The 18,873-nt window shown below is 43.8% G+C and overlaps 1 protein-coding gene across 2 annotated transcripts in view; it reads right to left on the reverse strand.

Moving 5' to 3' along the window:
* Nucleotides 1-18,873, reverse strand: part of LOC119459181 (serine/threonine-protein kinase 10-like) — a 69,220-nt gene that overhangs the window by 36,102 nt on the left and 14,245 nt on the right. Inside the window, exons 9-15 of one of the 2 annotated variants that reach the window (XM_037721008.2) lie at nucleotides 18,628-18,859; nucleotides 18,245-18,381; nucleotides 16,160-16,241; nucleotides 13,282-13,852; nucleotides 11,730-11,923; nucleotides 7,135-7,258; nucleotides 965-1,093 (exon numbers count right to left, since the gene is read on the reverse strand). In XM_037721008.2, the coding sequence (XP_037576936.1) occupies nucleotides 965-1,093; nucleotides 7,135-7,258; nucleotides 11,730-11,923; nucleotides 13,282-13,852; nucleotides 16,160-16,241; nucleotides 18,245-18,381; nucleotides 18,628-18,859 (1,469 nt within the window). Of the gene's footprint in view, nucleotides 1-964; nucleotides 1,094-7,134; nucleotides 7,259-11,725; nucleotides 11,924-13,281; nucleotides 13,853-16,159; nucleotides 16,242-18,244; nucleotides 18,382-18,627; nucleotides 18,860-18,873 lie in introns of both variants that reach the window. The other variant, XM_049666140.1, reaches the window with a different exon arrangement.

Consider the following 18,873-nt stretch of genomic DNA (forward strand, 5'->3'; position numbering starts at 1 on the left):
TGCCGTGAAGCCACACCTAAAGGCAAGAGAGAAAAGTCATAAGGGAAAGGCAGGGAATTCACCAGGCTGAGCCTGGTAGGCTACCTTGCACTGTGGAAGGGGGAAAAGTTGCTTGACTGTGCAAATGTGCAGGGTGTCAACTTCTCTCTTCCTAAGGAAAAGGCACAATTTGCGTATAAGGCGGCGGCTGACTTCGAGGCTAAATATTCTGGGAAAAAAACACCCTACCTTATGTTTGAATAAATACGGTATGTCCGATAGTTGTGTTCGGGTCTCGGGAGGATATACAAGCCATGGTCGACATACAAAAAAAAAAAAAAAAAAAAAAAAAAAAAAGTTTTGACAAAGATGAAAAGGGCAACTGAAGGAGATTGCAATGGAGTTCTATTATTTCTATGCTAACAGGACTACAAGAATTCATAGAAGTTGAAAGAAAGGGTTGAGCAACATTAAAAATTTTTGCATCTCATTTGCCAAAACAACCTGTAAATTTCAACTGCTGCTTGCACTTCTAACGTATTTAGGAGCTCAGCTTGTTCTTAGGGGAAGCAAGTACAAATCGTATGAACAGTCCCAGTGGAAAAAGGAGGTACTGACATTTCTCACAAAAGTCAGTGCAAACAGCTATGGACAGAGAATTGTACAGTGAAACCTTGATATTACGAACACCACATTAACATACTTTTCAGGAATCCCTGGCTGACTGCTTATAATTTTAATGTAAAAGTATTTCAGAACTACAAACTTCACAACACTGAACTTTTCAGAATAATGATCGTTATTCAGTTTCTGTGTCACGTTAACACCTCATTACTACGAATGAATACTCCAAAATCTGGGGATTAGATTTCTGTCGCAGCAGCCGGAACAGTAGGCTAGCGGGACGCCGTGGCGCATGGGTTCGGAAAACCTGAGACGGCGCCAAAGGAGAAAAATATGGTGCTGAAAATCACAAAAGTTGTACCTGTTCTGCCCGAATACGCCTGGAGGCATATTTCAAGTCCAGGTCCTGCTGTTGCTCAGCCTTTTCAACTTGCTGTTTCTGAGTGCGGTTCAGTGCCTCCAAGTCATTGTCATAATCTCGCAAAAGTGTCTGGAAAAAAAAAAAAAAAAAAAAAAAAAAGGCAGGGACAAGAAACAGGGCTCTTTTTAGGATTAAGGAAAATAAAAAGAGAGGACTGCAGTCGAACCCGGAAATATCGAACCTCCATATAACTAATTATTGTGTATATCGAACTGCAAAATCCCCTTGAAATTATCATTATTTATTATTTTATATATCGAATTACCGATATATCGAACCATTTCGCAATCCCTTTCGAGTTTGATATATCCATGTTCGACTGTAGTTCAGCTGTGCCGTGAACAGGTACAACTGAAAACAAGCAGCAAGTTTAGATGTTACACAGTCGACACTTGATACAAAGAAGCTGTGCTTGGCAGTGAAACATTTACCTAAATTGCTACTGCAAAATTTGCTACAGTATATAATTTTGTAGGTTTGCAGTTTTAATGTTTTCACAGTAAAAACTGCTTCACAGAAAAGATTTATTAGCAAATAACACCAGAGCACTGGTGTGTATGGTATTGATTGTGCCAAGAGCAAACGAATGGTTCAGATCGCACCTTGTGCTAGCAGCTTCTGCCAGTCAGTGCCATGCATACACGTGTATTGCCGTCATCATCATGGCTAGTGAATGCTATGTGCTGCCATTTTTTTTTTTAATTTTTTAGAATAGTGAAGTGTATTTGTGGGACCAACAACATGATGCAATGACGCCAAATCAATGCACATTCCTTTCGTTATGGCAAAGCTGCCCGTAAGTTTAGAAGTTCCGAAGAATATTGTCTACTCTATTTTCTACTTCTGCTTATTAATAACTTTAAGTCATTTTGTGGGCTAGAATTAATTAGAAATGAACTGTTGATGCAGTTTCTTAATTTTAAGTTATTTTACAATGAAAATTTCAAGGCATTGTAGAAGGCAGAAAAAGGCAGTATCAATTGAAGGATTTATCTCTTGGTGAAAGACAATACTACACAAAAAGTTGCATACAGTAGACTCTCCTTAGACAATATGGGGCACAAGTATCCTTTTTATAGGGCACCTCACCAGGCCCTATAGCAAGTTTTGATGATACACTGGAAGTTATGTGCCCTCCAGGGAGCGTTCTACCACAATAATTTTTCAGATTGGTTCATTGATAGCAGAGATTAAAAAATTTTAAGTGTCGCAAACCCATGATTTCTAGAGGCGAGCTTCACTGCAACATAGACACTCCCTCAGTTAGCCCAATCTAGCCTCTACAAGTGAAATTCCTTTCTTACATTCTCCCACATCGGAGCCAGAGGATCGGATCACGTATAAATACGTCCACAGGCCCTGCCTTTTTTTCATGCAAAAGCATCAAATGGCCCATTGAATGAAAAAGCCGGCGTCTGTCGTCTCGACAACCGAAAAACGGCACCTAAATTCCCATTGGCTGCAACACCACGTCACGAATGTGGCTTGACGGAGCAGAGCTGGTGAAAGGGGACACCTTTTGCTATGATAGTACGCCAGGTGTTGCGTGAGGGGAGAGGGTATTGCCGCGACACGTCACCCTCGCTCTTGCCTGCATTCTCACTGCGCCTCGGTAAGGCCAAATTAAAACACGCTAAGCCAACGCTTCCTAGATAGCAGGCCTGTGCACTCTGCTTTACGACGCCATGCTACTTGGACTGAAATTTCTATTGCCAAGCCCGGCGTGACGAAAGCGGTGACGCCAAAATCACTGCGAATTACTCGGGACCATGACATCACGGATCGAAGTGCACCAGCTTTGGCTATCTAGGATGCATTCGCCAAGCATCTCAACGCGCTCACTTGTGAGGAAAGACCGCACAGCGGCATTCAAACGAACATTAATGCTTTCGCATCCACAACTCATAAGAAGTACTTAGGTGGCCTCGGATTTTTTCGTTTATTTTTTTGCCCCTCTTGCAATTTTGCTGCGCAGTGCACTTTCAGTGGCAGTGTATACACTGTGCTTGTCTGTTTTAAAATGGTCAAACTTCGTCAGGTGACATGGGTCCTAGACCAAAAATTGTTTTTAAAAATCTTTATCCTTCAAGGTATGGTGCTGAACATTTGCACGTATTTGTAATGTTAAGTGCTTATTTCGAATGTGAGGTCCACTTTTGTTTATCTTTTTTCGTTCCAATTTTATGCAAGCTTCCATTAATGTTCTGCAAAGATTTGCAAAGTATCAGTTCCTCAGATGGTATCAATGGCTTCTGTATGATTCAAGGAATGTAGTAAGACCAACCTTATTGCTCTGCCTACCCTAGAACAAGAGTTGCGAGACTGAGTTTAAGCACCAGAAGAACAAAATCTCGCAACTATTGTTCTAGGATAGGCACAGTTATAAGCAGGGTTCGTACAGAACACTGTGCTAAAAATTCAAGGACAATTCAAGAATTTCGAGAATGCTGAAGGCCAAAATTCAAGAAGGGGGAAACAAACCTTATTTGTACACATACGCTGAAAAGTAGCGAAATCTACTTGGCTGCAGGTAAGCAGCTGCTGAGTTGGACACATGCTTCAAGCTTTTCGGGTCACTTTACTAAGTTGATTTTCCCATTGTAATGATGTCAATTACCTTCTCGCCATGTTATAGCCAAACAGCCGAGACTTACTTTCTGCCAGGTTTTTCTTTAGAAATGAGCCATGATGGCTGCGGTGTGAACCAACTAGCAAAACAACAGAATGGCTAGTGTCCTAGTTTTCTTTCTTGGTTGGTGTTCTGACCCCTTTAAAAAATTGTGTAAAATAACCTTTGGATACAGTAGGCACATCTTGTGCTGAGCCATAACTTGATAACAGCGATAATCCAGTGAAAAATGGTCACCAACAAAAAGTAAAGCAAAGTACATGCGACAGCACGTATAACCCTTAACTGAATACTAGCCACTGGTACGCAACTTGAAAGCAGGGGCAGATAAAACACAGTTTGCCATAAGCGTGCGCTCTCAATAGTCCTCAGTCGCAGGCCTATACTTCGCACACTGCGTGAAGTACGAGCCTACACTGACAGGAGAAAGAGTGCCATTTAAGTGATGAAAAAACTATGGGAGTTTTCTAAGGAAATGTGAACGGAAGCATCTAGCTCACTACACAAGCATTCACATGAAGTGCAGGAGGAATTGGTGCAATGAGGAGTGAGACATGTGACACAAGATGTTGGATATGGTGCAGTGTGCCACATCATGCAATCGTAGCAGCAGCAGACAAGATGGGAGTGGCCCATACATGAATAATATCTTACATTATATAATAAAAAATATATGTATTTTGCCTAAAATATGAGGGTGCAGTCCAAAGGTGAAAAAAATTCAATACATAACTGCCAAACTAATTCCCATTACTATGTTACAACTGCAAATTACATTTGTGTAACGCGCATAGAGTATACGAGGTGTGTTCAAAAAGAAACCGAACTTTCTAAATAGCGCGCCTACTGGCAGAGGGAGCACGCTGCGGCTACTGAGCGCACGTAGGGGCAGGTTTATACAACAAGCTGCCATTTGCCGCGTTTCGCTCTGACCGTTAGTTGGCGAGCTACAGCTGCTGAAGTGAGCACGTGCATAAGCTGTTCGTCGGATTAGTGCGAAAGTGACAATGAAAGAGCTTGAAGAACAACGTGTGTGTGTGAAATTTTGCTACAGACATGGCAAAACTTTCACAGAGACATTTCAATTGCTTAGCCAAGCATACGGGGAGGACTGTAACATTGCTCAACATTCGGTGATGATCCCAAGCCTGAACAACCTTCCACATTTACAGATGATGATCATGTTCAGAGAGTTCGTCCTGCGATTCGTGGAAATCGTCGTTTAACTATTCGAGAAGGTGCTGACGAAGGGGGCATCAGCGTAGGATTATGCCATCAAATTTCGAGTGACAAACTTGAGATGTGTCGTGTCAGCGCAGACCCGTGTTGAAATCAGCGAGGAACGGCTTGCCACTATCAATGCAAATGAAAACTTCCTAAAGAACATCATTACAGGCGATGAGACGTGGGTTTATGGCTACAATATTGAAATGAAGGTGCAGTCGTCACAGTAGGTTGGCAAAGTGTTTCCTCAGTCAAAAAAAAAAAAAAAAAACCCAGCAGGCATGAGTCGGTCAAAGATCAAGGTTGTGTTTTTTTACTGCAGAGGCATTTCCCATCAGGAATTTGTATCACGTGGTCAGATGGCAAACAAGAAAGTCTACCAGCGAATTCTAATGCGTTTGAGGGATGCTGTGCGCAGTAAGAGGCCTGAATAGTGGGAAAACCAGACTTGAATGTTCAATCATGACAATGCGCTGGCTCACATCTTGCTACTACCGTATTTCCGTAAGCTACCGTATTTTCGCGATTCTAAGCATCCCCCCTCTATTTTCGTGAAAAAATTGGGAAAATGCATGCGAATCTAAGCACTCCCCTATTTGTTAAGAAGAGCACATAGCCAAGGCCGCCAAGTGTGCTTGCTCACTCTCTTCGAGCCGAAGCCGTTGGAGTCCCGAGGTGGCACGGCGTCCGCACAACCGAACTGCAGAGGCACGCGGACTCGTGACGCCCACGCGCTGTGCGTAACTGAGCGTCACGAGAGCGTGGGAGCCGAGCGTCACGAAGATTTTTCGAATGTAAGCACCCCCCCTCACTTTGGGCATCGCGATCACGAAAAAAAGGGGGTGCTTAGAATCGAGTAAATACGTAATCTAGCAAAACATCACACTCCCGTTGTGCCCCATCCACCGTATTCTCCAGACCTCCAGCTGATGTTTTTCCTGTTTCCCAAGCTTAAAACGACGTTGAAAGGACGTCCTTTCCAAACCATAGAGGAGATTCAGGACAATGCGACAAGAGACCTGCGCGCCAATTCGGAAAGTGCTTTCCAGGAGGCTTTTAAAGAATTGGAGAAATGATGGGAACAGTGTAATGCCAGTAGAGGGGACTATGTTGAAGGGGACAGCACTTAAATTGTTGTACTAGAAGCAATAAAGATGTTATAGCAAAAGTTCGGTTTCTTTTTGAACACACCTCGTATTCTTGTGTAATGGCCACACCCCTAAATTTGCATTGAATTTGTAAAACAAATATTTTGCACAAATCATGTCAGCATGGACCACACTCCTTTTTCTAATTGCACCCCTCGCCAGCTGTGGCTGCATGGCACATGCTGTGCTATCTGTGCACTGTATGGGTGCAGTGCATAAAACTGCATTAGTCTCCTCTTTGGCCTGTGTATTGCTCTAACAGTTAGTAGAAGTAAGCTTGCCGACTTAGCATGGTCACAATATTCACATACCGGTGTCCCTCAGCTTGTTCCATCATGTATTCCACCTTTGTGCACGCATTTGTCCATTGTGCAGCATGACAGACCACGCCATTTTTTGCAGACAGCATCTGCTGCTGTGCGCTGCATCAAGTCCCTTAGTGCACACTGAACCTTTATATTTTCAGTGCTGTATAAGCACATTCATGGAGGGAGCCTTCGTTGCTATTCCACCAACTCAAATGTATGTGGGCACAATTAATTGTAACACTCCATTCACTTTTCATGCGAAAAGTGCGGCAACATTCCAGAATGCCATACAGTGGGGGCTCCAGATTCATTTTGATCACCCAGGAGTAGAGTCGAACGTAGTTAAAACAAAGTTGCACCTGCCATAGAAATGTCTTTGTTAAATACGATATTTGTTGTACACATATGTTATATGACGATATCAGTAAGAAACATTTATGGTTTACTTCATTATCGGGGTTGAACATACTTCAATTTGTGCCTAAGTTTTGGTAAGTTTTGCCTTGATAAATTTTGGCACACAAGTGCTTCTGTATCTGCTGCCACATTGGCAGGGAAATGAATCAGCTACCTTGTGCTCAGCAGGAAAATGCCATAGCTATTGAGCCACATTACCAGACCACATGGTGTATAACAGAAGTGTAAAGACTGGGTTTCACGCTCCTTAGTTTTTTTTTTTTTTTTGTGCTTAAATAAAATTAAGATATAGCGACATGATCAAGCTGTCTACCATGGACAGCTGCGAAATTTTATGTCTTGAACGAACTAGCTTAATGTATAACAGAAAATGTGGCATAGTACCGTCAGTTCCTGATCAAACTTCTTTTGCTGCTGTTCCCTGGCAAACTCCTCCTTCATGTCCAAGTCTTGGAATTGCTTGTTTTCCATCTTCTGGAGCATTTTTAGCTCTCTTAGCTCCTGCTTTCTGAAAATAGCAAAACGAAGCCATCAGTACTAAAGGCAGAGATAGGCAAATATCAAAATTTAGTAGATTGAATGTACTGGCACCAAATACTGCCCATTTGTCACTCATTCAACTTATTAATATGCATCATAGAAAACCAAAAACATTTCTAATTAAAAAAAAAAAGTAACAGTGACGAAGCACAATTATACAAGTGAGCACTTTTATTGTGGCAGTCCCATGATGCTAATGTTCTATTATAATACTACAGTCAACAATCGATTTTTAGAACGTGCCCGATAACTTGGATGCTTTTGCAGCACTGACACAAACTCCTTAGATCTAATGTATAAGGATGTTCGCAATTTTGGACGCTGTCCGATTTCAGATTTTTGCTGTGACAGGAGGTCCGAAACGGTGTAAACTGAAGCCACCACAGCTGACACTTTAATTATCTCGCAGCGTCAAACCAGTGCTCACGCACACCGATCCACTGGCAACCGTAGCCACCACAATGCTAGGCCTAGCTGCTTGGACGCTCCCTGCCAAACTTCCTACTGTTTGGTGCAGTGTTTTTCACTGAAAGAATTTGCTGCTGTCAGCAATGGCACCGACCTTACCACTGTCATACTCGCAGATGGTTTCGAAGCGCGGAAAGTACAGCCAGGTACAGCCAAGCGGTCAAGCATATGTAATGTATTGCAGTGAAGAATGGAAAGGGGCCACTGTCAAGGGACACAGCATGCATTGTTTAATTATACATGTGTGCAGCCGCTGTCTCCTGCCACAGTACAAGCACCAACACACTTAATAAGTGTACCTGGCAAGCCTTCAGAGCTACTTCAAATGTGCCTGTGGATATTTGAGCCCTTGGGGGCAATAAAAGGCATGTTTTCATTTTTTCGGACTGCCTGCCTTTTCGGACGTTTTATTGGGACCAAGGGAATCCGAAAAATTCGGCTTTGACTGTATTTCAGGGCAGTGCCATAGTAGGTAAATTTCAGAGCAGTGCCATAGTAGATAAATTTTGTCTGCTTTAGGTGTATTATTAGGTGCAAATCACAGAATTTTGATATCCTCTTTTATTGCTTAGTTGTACAATTGTAAACTTGGCACTTAAGCTTAAGTTAATCATTTTCAAAAAGGGGGGGGGGGGGGGGGATACAATTTATGCTATAAATCAGAAATCTACTTTGTTTAGATACTAGATGTTACCCCTTTCTTTTAAAAACAATGAACCTTATCCAAATCAGTGCAGTGGTTGCCCAGAAAACAATTACAGTCGTATCTCGTTAATTCGAACATGCTTAATTCAAACTTCTGGTTCATTCGAACCGACGCTGTGGTCCCGTCAAAGTTCTGTGTATTTCAATGGGCAAAAACACCCAGTAATTCGAATATGCAAGCATTTGCGACGGTTAATTCGAACATACTGCGCTCCGCCAATGCTCTCAGCAGCACGCCAAATCACGTGGTGCGCCGCTGACCAGCATTGCTCTGACACTTCCTGAACACCGTACGCGAAAAAAAAAAAAACCCACATATCCACGGGGTGAATGATGATGAGTGGGCGAAGCTCCGGAGGGAATCATCGGTAAACCGTGAATCTTCCGTGTAATTCGCCCAGTCTCGCCGCACTAAATTGAACGATTGACTTCCACCAATGACACGCGCCATATGTGACGTTATTCCTATTTTATAACAGCGCCCTTCATTATAATTGCACCATCTCCCGCTTAAGGGGACGCTAGCACAAACGCGTTAGAAACGTGCAGTACTCTCTAGTAAGGGGGAGAGGCCACAGCGTCTTACGCAGCCGTTTACACATGCCGGAACGTGCACCGCGTTTGCCAACGCCATCACATGACTGCTGAGAGAGTATAACCCCCGTATTCATAAACGCTCGACTTAAACTTGACTTGCCACTGCCTTCAACGCGTTTCGAACGCGCTGCCCAAGGCGGTGGCAAGTCAAGTTCAAGTCGAGGGGCGTTTATGAATACGGGGGTAAGACGGAGAGGCCACAGCGTCTTACACCAGCTTCTTACACGGGCCGTAACGCGCTAGCACAAACGCGTTAGAAACGCGGAGTCTTTCGTTAATGTTGGGTATTTATTGTCATCGTGGTGCGTGTGTCCATGTGCGCTTCGTGGCGTAGTGGCTAGCGCCGCGCGTTCGGAAGCGAGGGGTCCCTGGTTCGATTCCGCGCTACGGACACAACTTTCGGAATTTCTTTTTTCATAAAAGTAGACGTGGCTACCTACTACGACGACGACTACTACTACTACTACAGAGGAGGGACAGACCCACACCCTAAGGAGCTTCGCCCCTAAAAAGAAAAACTGTAGTGGAAATTTTACCCTTCCTCAAATGGCAAGGCCGCCGGCATGCGAGCCGCGAGCAAAGGAGTCAAATGAGAGTGGCCCATTCAGTGATATACGCGCGAGAAACTGTGTCATGCGGACCCGCCCAACCGCTCCATTCGTACTATCGTCTGGTTCAGCCGGACCATTTGTTTCGCACTATTGTCTGCTCGCGTCTAATTTCAGTAGTGATTGTTTTGACTGTCATGGTTTGCGATTGTTTTTCAACAATCACGAGTCTAAATCAAGACGTCCCGACAGTGCGCCATATCAGATTCTGTACAACAAGACGAACCCTGAATACAAGACGAACCCTGAATACAAGGATGCGAAGGCGACGCTGCAACAGAATGGAGCACACCAACATGATTATGATCGAATGGAAAATGAGACATCCACCTGATCGTAGCAACTGCTACAAAAGAAACCCATACGGGTTTCTCGAAAGAAAAGCCTCGCAGTTGAAGAAAAATTCGTCCTGGTCCGGAAAGTGAGGCTTTTATTTCGAGAAACCCGTATGCGTTTCCTTTGTAGAAATTGCTACGATAGGGTGGCAATTGGATCAGCTCTTGAGCATTTTCCATTTAATTACTTCTCTCCACCTAGCGGGTTTCCGCTGAACTATTAGTCAAACTCATGATTATGATCAGTGGCAATGACTTCGTCATCGACGACCCGCCCCTCCTCACAACTTTGCTCCCCTTGCCCTCCCTCTCAACTTCCTCACCTTCGACGGTCACAACGCGCGTGCGCCTCCGCAGTGGTGCGGGGCCGCTGGCGGCAGTGGCCCTGCGGCCCGGCGCCAGCTTAGCCCGCTCCCTGAAGTTTCGTTTTCTTCCCTTATCGGGAAGCGAGCGTTGGCCTGTGTGGGCAGTTTCGTGGTCCAAGCTCGTTGTGTGCTCCCACGCCACGAAATTTCACAACTCGCACCACTCATGCATCGTGCTCTATGGTGCACGAATAGTTTAAGAACAAGTCCTTCTTTTAATTCAAACTTCTTTTAATTCCAACAAACTTTCGGGCCCCTTCGAGTTCGAATTATCGAGATTCGACTGTATTATGTTCCCACGTATTTAGATAGGTGCTCCTGAGCTAAACCTTTCTCTTAAAGAGTGTCTGCAACACTTCTCGTCCAAGTATAAGCTTTTCTTCGTTGCTTTCCTCCTGCTACCCCTTCACCTCGTCATTACTTTCACAATAGGGCTTAGTTCAGTTAATCTGACACATGCAAAACTTGGTCAGTCATTTGCAACCATCTTGCATGTTTTAATTAATGCGGTAGCGTTTAGAGCCCCGTGTCGCAGAAAATCCAGCGTCGGCAACCAGCGTGTAATCGTGGGTGGCGGAGAAAATCATCCAACCACATTGACCGTGCAGGCCCTCCACGTGGTGCAAGATTTTGGTGAACAAAAATTGAATTTCTCACAGTGAAATCCGTTGGAAAAATGGTAAAGTACGACATTACCATTCGGCGTCAGATTCGCCGTCGGATTGTCTACCAATCGGCGTCGGATTGTAATTTGAATGTACGAGAAAACCTAATTCTGCTACGAGGAAACTAAGGAAACTCAAACACCCCCAAACCACTTTTCCAGCATTTCTACCAGACCTGCGCGCGTCGGGGCAATAGCAAACAATAAATAAAATAATAAAAAAAGGTGCTAGGGCCTTCACATTTTAATATAAGACCACTTATATTGCCCGTGGAAAAACGTCTTTCCAGCAATGCATTTCAGTTTAAAATTGAAGCCGACTTTAAGGGGATCGGTGTAAGCTTGGTCTTTGTAAGCTACTTTCCCACATTCAGTGTTGCAGTGAATGAAGCCTACTTGCCGTATGCGAACAATGCAATGCGAACAGGTTGCGATATCGCTATCAACGCGCGTTCTACTCTTGAAGGCGAAGCTTAAGCGTCCTCCAATTTTTTAGTCATTTTTTGAAAATCAGACACTGAACCTGTTCTACACAACGGCTCAAACATTCCAAGGGTGGCACATATTCAATAATGCCCTGACACAGCTCCCGATTTAAGAGCGGTGAAGGAAGATAATAAAAGACTGAAATGCAGGAAAGAGTGAAGCATGGCACAACTATACATGGCAGGTGCTCAGATGCCATACCCAAACTTGCCTGAGAAAATGGTAATCTTTGGCTTGTTTATCTTCATCAAGGTCACCATAGATGACTTTGCTGGTAGTGGTTGTCATGACAACTCCATCAATCACGAACTTGCGTGTCCGCTTGAGTGTTTTTGGTCGTACTGCATTGTTCTGAGTCATAAGGGCCTTCTTGCGAATGGCAGGTACATTATTAGCACTACGTTCCTGCAAAAGAAAAAAAAAACAAGACTAATCATACTCTATTCCTAATATGCACACATAACTTGCTTTGAAGCCCGTGCGTACAACCAAGTAATGAACAGAAGTGTAGACAAGACAAGCTGATAGATTATGCATGGAATGCTTTTTCTGCTGATGTTAACATCTTTATACAGTTAATTTATTTCAATGATCAAGCTTTGCTTGGCTTTGTCCATGCCATGCAGACCAAAGATGCACCACCTTATGTAGTAGTATATTCTACTCATTAAAAAGAAGAAAAAGAAGAGAAAGGCAACACTAGCAAAAACTAAATGCCCAGCAGTGCACTGGTCAAATTTTTTTCTTCACTTACAAGGATAAGCGTAGAGGCTGGTTCGGACAAAAGCTTCACGAACAAAATGATAACATGAGTGGGCCACGTGGCTTTATGGCAGCGGCAGTCGGTGTGGTTACGGTGTATTATGAGAGATGGTGCCAGTGTTGCACTGCTGACGCCATCTCTGTGATTCGGCAGGGTTACGCGGGCGCAAAAGGGAGAAGGCGCTTCCTTTTTGGCTTTGGGTCGGCGAGCAGCGCGACCTCACCGCGCGTGCGTCCACCCGCTTTACGGGACCATCCTGAGAAGGCTTAGGAGCACGACCCCGGAATGGACGAACACGGATCGTTCGAACGCACCACCATTTGCGTGACCATACACGTAAACAATTAGGTGCTCGTGTCTAGCATTCCTCAGATTTGTTGCACGCCCATTCGCATAGTGATTCGGTTAGAAGGCATTAGTGTATGAAAGGTGCAATGCCCTTTTGATTGTTTGCACTACTGTGTTATCGTTTCTTTGTCCCAAGAGCATGTGTGAGACACCACAACACCCAGCAAATCTTTCCCTGAGGTACATAAGTACCTATCACAGATAGAAGAATAATTATTTTTGCAGCATGAAGCTAGATGTTGGAGCACACAACACAGGGAGCAGAATTTTAAAAAAAAGTTTTTAAAATTTGCCTTTTGTGTGACCACGACACAGCCATGTTCAAAACAGTGGAGTTCAGTGTGCTATAAAACAATAAAACAAGAAATAATGACCCAGTCGTAAAAGTGCCTCCATCGTGTCTTATGCTTTTTAGTATTGATCCATGTGCCATCTTTATAGTCTTGTGCAGCGGTTATTTGTCCATTGTTCTAAAAACAAAAGGACATCTTTAAAAATTATTTCATGAAATAATGAACCTACAAAAAAAGTTATTTCTTTTTTAGAATGACAAGAAACTAAACAAGCATGCCAACTTTTACCAAATTAGTTTAAAAAATAAAGAAAGATAGATTTAAAACCCATGTCCCCTTTAACACTGTGCAGCACCCACCTTTTCCTTGGTGGCCTCCCAGTCCTCCTTGCGGTTCTCCTTGTCACTGCCACTTGTGCGACTGCCTACACTGTCTAATGTTGACACACTCTCTGTGTCTGAGACCTCCTTGCGGCGGCGCTCAACTGGCGCATCTGTGGCTGAGGTAGGGGGCCGCCGAGGTGTCTTTTCCACACGGGGTGGTGATGCCGAGCCCTGTTGTAGCTTGACATTCACCCGCACCTTGGGTCGCTCTGGAGACAATGCCTCGTGTGAGCCTCCGTTAACAAGTGGTGGCCGTGGCTGTGCCCCTTCATGCATGCGGGGGAACGAGTTTCGCTTCTCAGGAGAGCCCTCGCGAGGCCCTGCTGTTGACTGTCGCAGCACTAGACGAGGCGACGCTGGGCCCTCACGGGGGCTCACGACCAGAGACGAGTCCTTCACCACCTCATGGTCACCCACGCTGATCACAGACACATGGCTGCGGTCCACTTCGCCAGCCTGCTGCTTCCAGTGCCCTGCCTCGCCGACCTCCAATATGGTGTGCTTTGAAGAAAAAGTCACTTCGTGCTCCACAGGGGCTTTTGGGGAACTGAAAATGAGCAGGTCACACTATCATGTAAAAACAAAATAACAGCAATACAAAAGAAAAACAAGACAGTCAGCCTATGTAACATAAGTTCGCCCCTTAAAGGAGTACAAACACAAAAATCTTGTCTCTTGCATTTTCATTTTATTTTCTTAGCGTAGCTGTTAACTCCATAATTATGGTATGAAGCCTCAATTCCTCAAGACCACAACAAATAATTACACCACCCTTCATTAATGCAACAAGTCCAGGACATGTGCCAAGTGCAATGTGGCTTTGGATGTGAAGAGAGTGGACACATCACAGAGACTGGAAGTGGTGGTCACATGGTATCACAAACTTCTTGCTCATGCGCCAGTCAGCTCTGTGTGGTAGTTTAAGGCTAAACAAAGATTGTGTTGCCAAAAGTTGGCTGCAAATTGCCAAATCCACTCCATCATCCCTCATTCTGCACTTCTTTGCATTCAAAGCAGGTCAAACCTAATTCTTTGCTGTTGCTTCTCTAGGACGCACCTAGTTCTCTAGTTCTTTCTCCTTTTTAAAGAACTGTGAATTTGTTTTAGTCTTCACCTCTCAGATGCACCCCAAGCAATTATAGGAGGCCAACCTTGAAGGCCATTTTCTGTCACATTACAAGTTGGTGAAAGTGACATTTATGTTTCAGACATTACTAACTGTGAAGAGCACAGACGAAAGCAAATTCACAGTATTTCTCTTGACAAACCCAAGCAAGTAATTATAGTAGGTCTTATGTCTAAATGACGCCTAAAACATGCTGACTACGTCACTTCAGTTGTCTGCAATACAACAAGGCACGGCCTTCGTGATTCGTTTTTATTTATTGCTTGGGGATGCATCCGAGAGGTGCAGACGAAGACAAATTCAGTTTTTTTTTTTTACAATCTAGAGGCAAGTAACAACACAAAGTGTTAAAATGAATGATCCAGGTTATAAAATGTGATCTTTCTGCAAAATTCAAGTGAGAACAGGGCTGCGGTAAGAGCAATATCGTTTTTTTACGATTGTATGCATTCCATAACGACTGATACTTCACCCCAATACAAAAATGTAATAATGCGAAAATAAAAATAATACTGGAAAGTGGACCTGAGATTGTGATCAAGCGGATGGTGCAAGATCTCAGGTGCAGTCCGTGGACTGGGGCTGCCAGAGTATGGTGGGGGTGTTCGCGTGCATGATTGGCTGTTTGCGATTCGCAATTTTTCACAACAATGCAGCATGGACGCTTCACCATATTACACAACGGTTATGCAGTGAAGCTACACAAGCCTCATGACACGACGCGTCTTTTCATATTGTTGTTGTTGCCTATCGAACATTTTGCCCGGTACACAGCAAGTTTGCCTGCAACCTTTCCTCTTTTTCTGTGGCATGCTTAAGGCAGTAATTGTAAAATGCTTGCTGGAGGTTCCACAATATGCACACTAGCTGCTTGAAACTGACAACCAGAAAAGATAAATCAAAACTACAGGGGGGGGGGGGGGGGTGAAAAATTTGCATGACACCTTTATATTTGCAATGATGGTAGCTGTTCAGCGCACCACACCCTCTTTCGAAAAGACCGGCAGCATGGTTATGGTATGGACACATGTGCCAGTGGTGTGTGTGGTACTACGTAGCCGCCACCTCCAGTTTCCTTGGTTAAACTCTTGCCATCCAAAGCCAGGTTGCACTGGCAAGCCTTTAGAACGGACTAAAGTGATGTAATTAATCATTTGCTAAGCACTTGAGGAACTGACATTTTATACTATAACTACTGGCCTGAGAGCTGCCCACTAAAGAATCAGAAAAACATATTTTGTGTCTGTACTCGTAAGAATATGCTGTTTTTAGTGAAAGTATGCAATCCCCAGATGTCAGCTGACTCAGCCCAGGAGAAACAGGAACACTCAAAACTGCGTGTTCTGGCAGGGGCTCGCACCAGCATTGACAGCACAGCTGATGCCAGTGCGTGTACTTGCAAAAGTATACTGCTTTTGGAGAACTTCTGAGTGCCACCCACTGGAAAGCCCAATGAGCTTACCTCCAGAGATACAAGCACAGCTGAAAATAAATATGCTGCTTTCAGGTGTTCGAAGTGTGCATTTCATGGGTTAATAAATAGTGGCAAGCATATAGGATGGTGTCTGCCATCTAAACATAAGTTATTTTTTTAGTTTGTCCACGCAGCAGCCTGCGAATTAAAGCATCGACTACTTTTCTTTTTGTTTGGCAACTGTTTGACAAAGGCATTAACATGCACACAATGAAAGTAATCGAGTTCACAATGAAAGGTACTGCAATACTTACAGTTCTGCTTTATCTACTTCAGAAGTTCCAATTTCACAAGTGTCCTTTAGGTGAGAGCTGGAGTCATCTATCATTGATAAGCCTGGGTAAAGTACATAAACAAATGAATGATACAAGTAATGGGTAAGTACAAGAAAAATTAAGGGCAGTAGTGGTCCAGTCAGTTTAGGATTCAGGCAAGTTTTGGAGAAAGAAAAAAAAAAAACGCTTTGGAGGAGCTTTGCAGCAGAAAAATTGGCATTTTGGATCACTTGGAGCAATACAACAGTGTGTAGCCATTTGGCTCAGCTTAATATTATTGTGCAATCAGTAAATTCTGCTTAACAGTAAAGAAATATACTAGGCCCACAGTCGGAGAGCAGCAGCCAATTGAGTTTGTCTTCCTACTAAATAATGCCATGGTAACTTTTATATACTATCGAGGTCAAAACTATGCAGCCAGGTGTAAGACAGGCAAAAAAAGACAGTAGACTTGTACAACCCTGCAGAATCACAGCCTAACTGCTAGTGAAGCTGGTTCTTTCAAGTAGTTACATTAAGAATTTCAGTTCCCTGAAATTAAACCGCATAGTTTAAAACATTGCCTGCATATGACTTGCCTGTTTGAAACCTTGCCCGCACGTAAAGCTTTCGAGCACTTCCTTTAAGAAATTTTTTACAAAGGCTGCATACAGTCACACTCAAACATTTAATACTTAGTGAGCACATCAACTATAATGTTCCCCCACTTTATAACTAAACTTGATGCTGATGGCACTCATAGTTTTACCAGGGCACTAAGCTAAATTCCGCACGGTTCATAACAAAATGACTCGTATACATAATTTACTGCTAAGGCAGTATTTAAACCACATGCTTTGAACTATGCCTACACGTTACCCATATCCTGCCCTGAACCAATATAAACAAGGTGTCACATTTCACAGAGGACACTGGGGAAAGCTACTATGAACCTCATATAACGCATAAAAAATAGGGGAAGAAAAAAAGAGGGTTCAATAATTATTTACGTTCCTAATTAAGCTACAAATGTTATGGTTCCACCACACATTAACCATTGCCACCAAATATAAGCTCAGTGTAGAGTTTTTTTAGGACACACGGGAAACAGCATAAATTGGCCATTTAACACTTTCAAGTGCTTTATAGAAATTTTTTTTTTTTACAAAAACTGTATTTGATCCACACACATTTAACTTCACACGCAGATTTGCGACAGCGTTCCCCCCATTTTCGATGAATTTTATCTTGGTAGCATTTGTAGTTCTGCCACGAACACGAGCTAAATTCTGTGCCACTTGTAAAACTTATAATGCTCCAGAGCACTTACATGCGTAATTGGGATTCAGGGGCAGGGCCTACCCCCTGGATCTGCAAGCAGCAGGGCTCACATTCCTTTCTGCGAGAAACTGTTGCCCATTTTTAACCTGCTCTATGTTACGGTGTGTGATCAGATCGAGGCCCACTTGTGTTTGTATATATAGCTTGCGTTTGTTGCAAGTGTGAATGGACCCCTGTAATAAGTTAGTACATTACCAGTGAAAAAAACACGTCCCTATGGAAACGCTATCCAACGCCCCAGTCCTCAATCCACAACACTAAAATGGGAAGCGCGTGGCTCCAAGGTTTACAAATTACTTGGGCATGCATGGCAATGGAACATGTTCGGCTTCTTGGTCTGGCAACTAGTGCCAGAGACTACCAACGTTTGCTTATATTCCAACTATATGATTGGAAGGAGGAAGCACGCAGTTTTTTATGTGGAGTGGCAACAATGCAGAATCAAAGCGCTACCACGCACGCAAAAGCTAAACAAGGCTAGCAATACAATACTAGCAAGCTGACCAATCGAATTGCCTTCGTCTGCATCTGGCACTAGTTGCCAGACCAAGAAGCCAAACATGCTCCATTCCCTTGTAAAAGAGGTGAAATTTAGGACTCTGGTGCAGTTGGCACTAAGGAAGGCACAGCAAGGCGCAGACAAGTAGAATAATAGCAAAATGGTACAAATGGCACAGCTGGACCAACACTGTGAGAGGTAAGCTAAGGCAAGAAACAATACAGAAGCAAAGCCCTGACACTCACTAGATACAACCACCACTTCACCACCCCGAATAGGTGTTGACGCTTGTGGAACTGGAAGGATCTCCTCAGGCTCCGGCAACTCTGGGGAGGTCGGCCGGTCCAAAGTTTTAGGTGGCATCACTTCTATGGCCTTTGACCTAGTTCAAGAGAAGAAAAGTACACTGCAGAGCTGCTACTGCTTTGCTGGGCATTTAGTGCATCTCATAGCCATTCCAACTAGAAGGTATGATAATACAAGTGAATTCTGATTTGAAGAAATTTTAGAAGCATTAGAATAAAGTTTGAACCACCTTTCAGTGCTTACAGCCAACTATTCGGCTTACTTCATGGATCTTTTCGCACTACATCAGTCACAACTAGGCTCAGCTAAATGAGCGACTCACTCATCTGAAGGCACCGGCGGTTCCACCTGAACTTGAACAGGTTCTTCTGGAAGCTTCGGAGGTGTTTTAGGTGGTGCCTCTGGCACCGTTTTCGTCTCAACTTTATCCAATACTGGCTCCTTGTCAGCAGGTGCTTGGGGTGGAGGGCTGGGCGCAGTTCTGCCTTCCTTGCTTGCAGGCTTTGGAGGCACCCCTTCATCTTTGGCGACTTCTTCAGGTTTAACCTCTGCAGCTATTAAAAAATGA

The sequence above is a fragment of the Dermacentor silvarum genome, chromosome 1 (genome assembly GCF_013339745.2).
Source record: "Dermacentor silvarum isolate Dsil-2018 chromosome 1, BIME_Dsil_1.4, whole genome shotgun sequence".
In the NCBI taxonomy this organism is placed as follows: Eukaryota; Metazoa; Arthropoda; class Arachnida; order Ixodida; family Ixodidae; genus Dermacentor; species Dermacentor silvarum.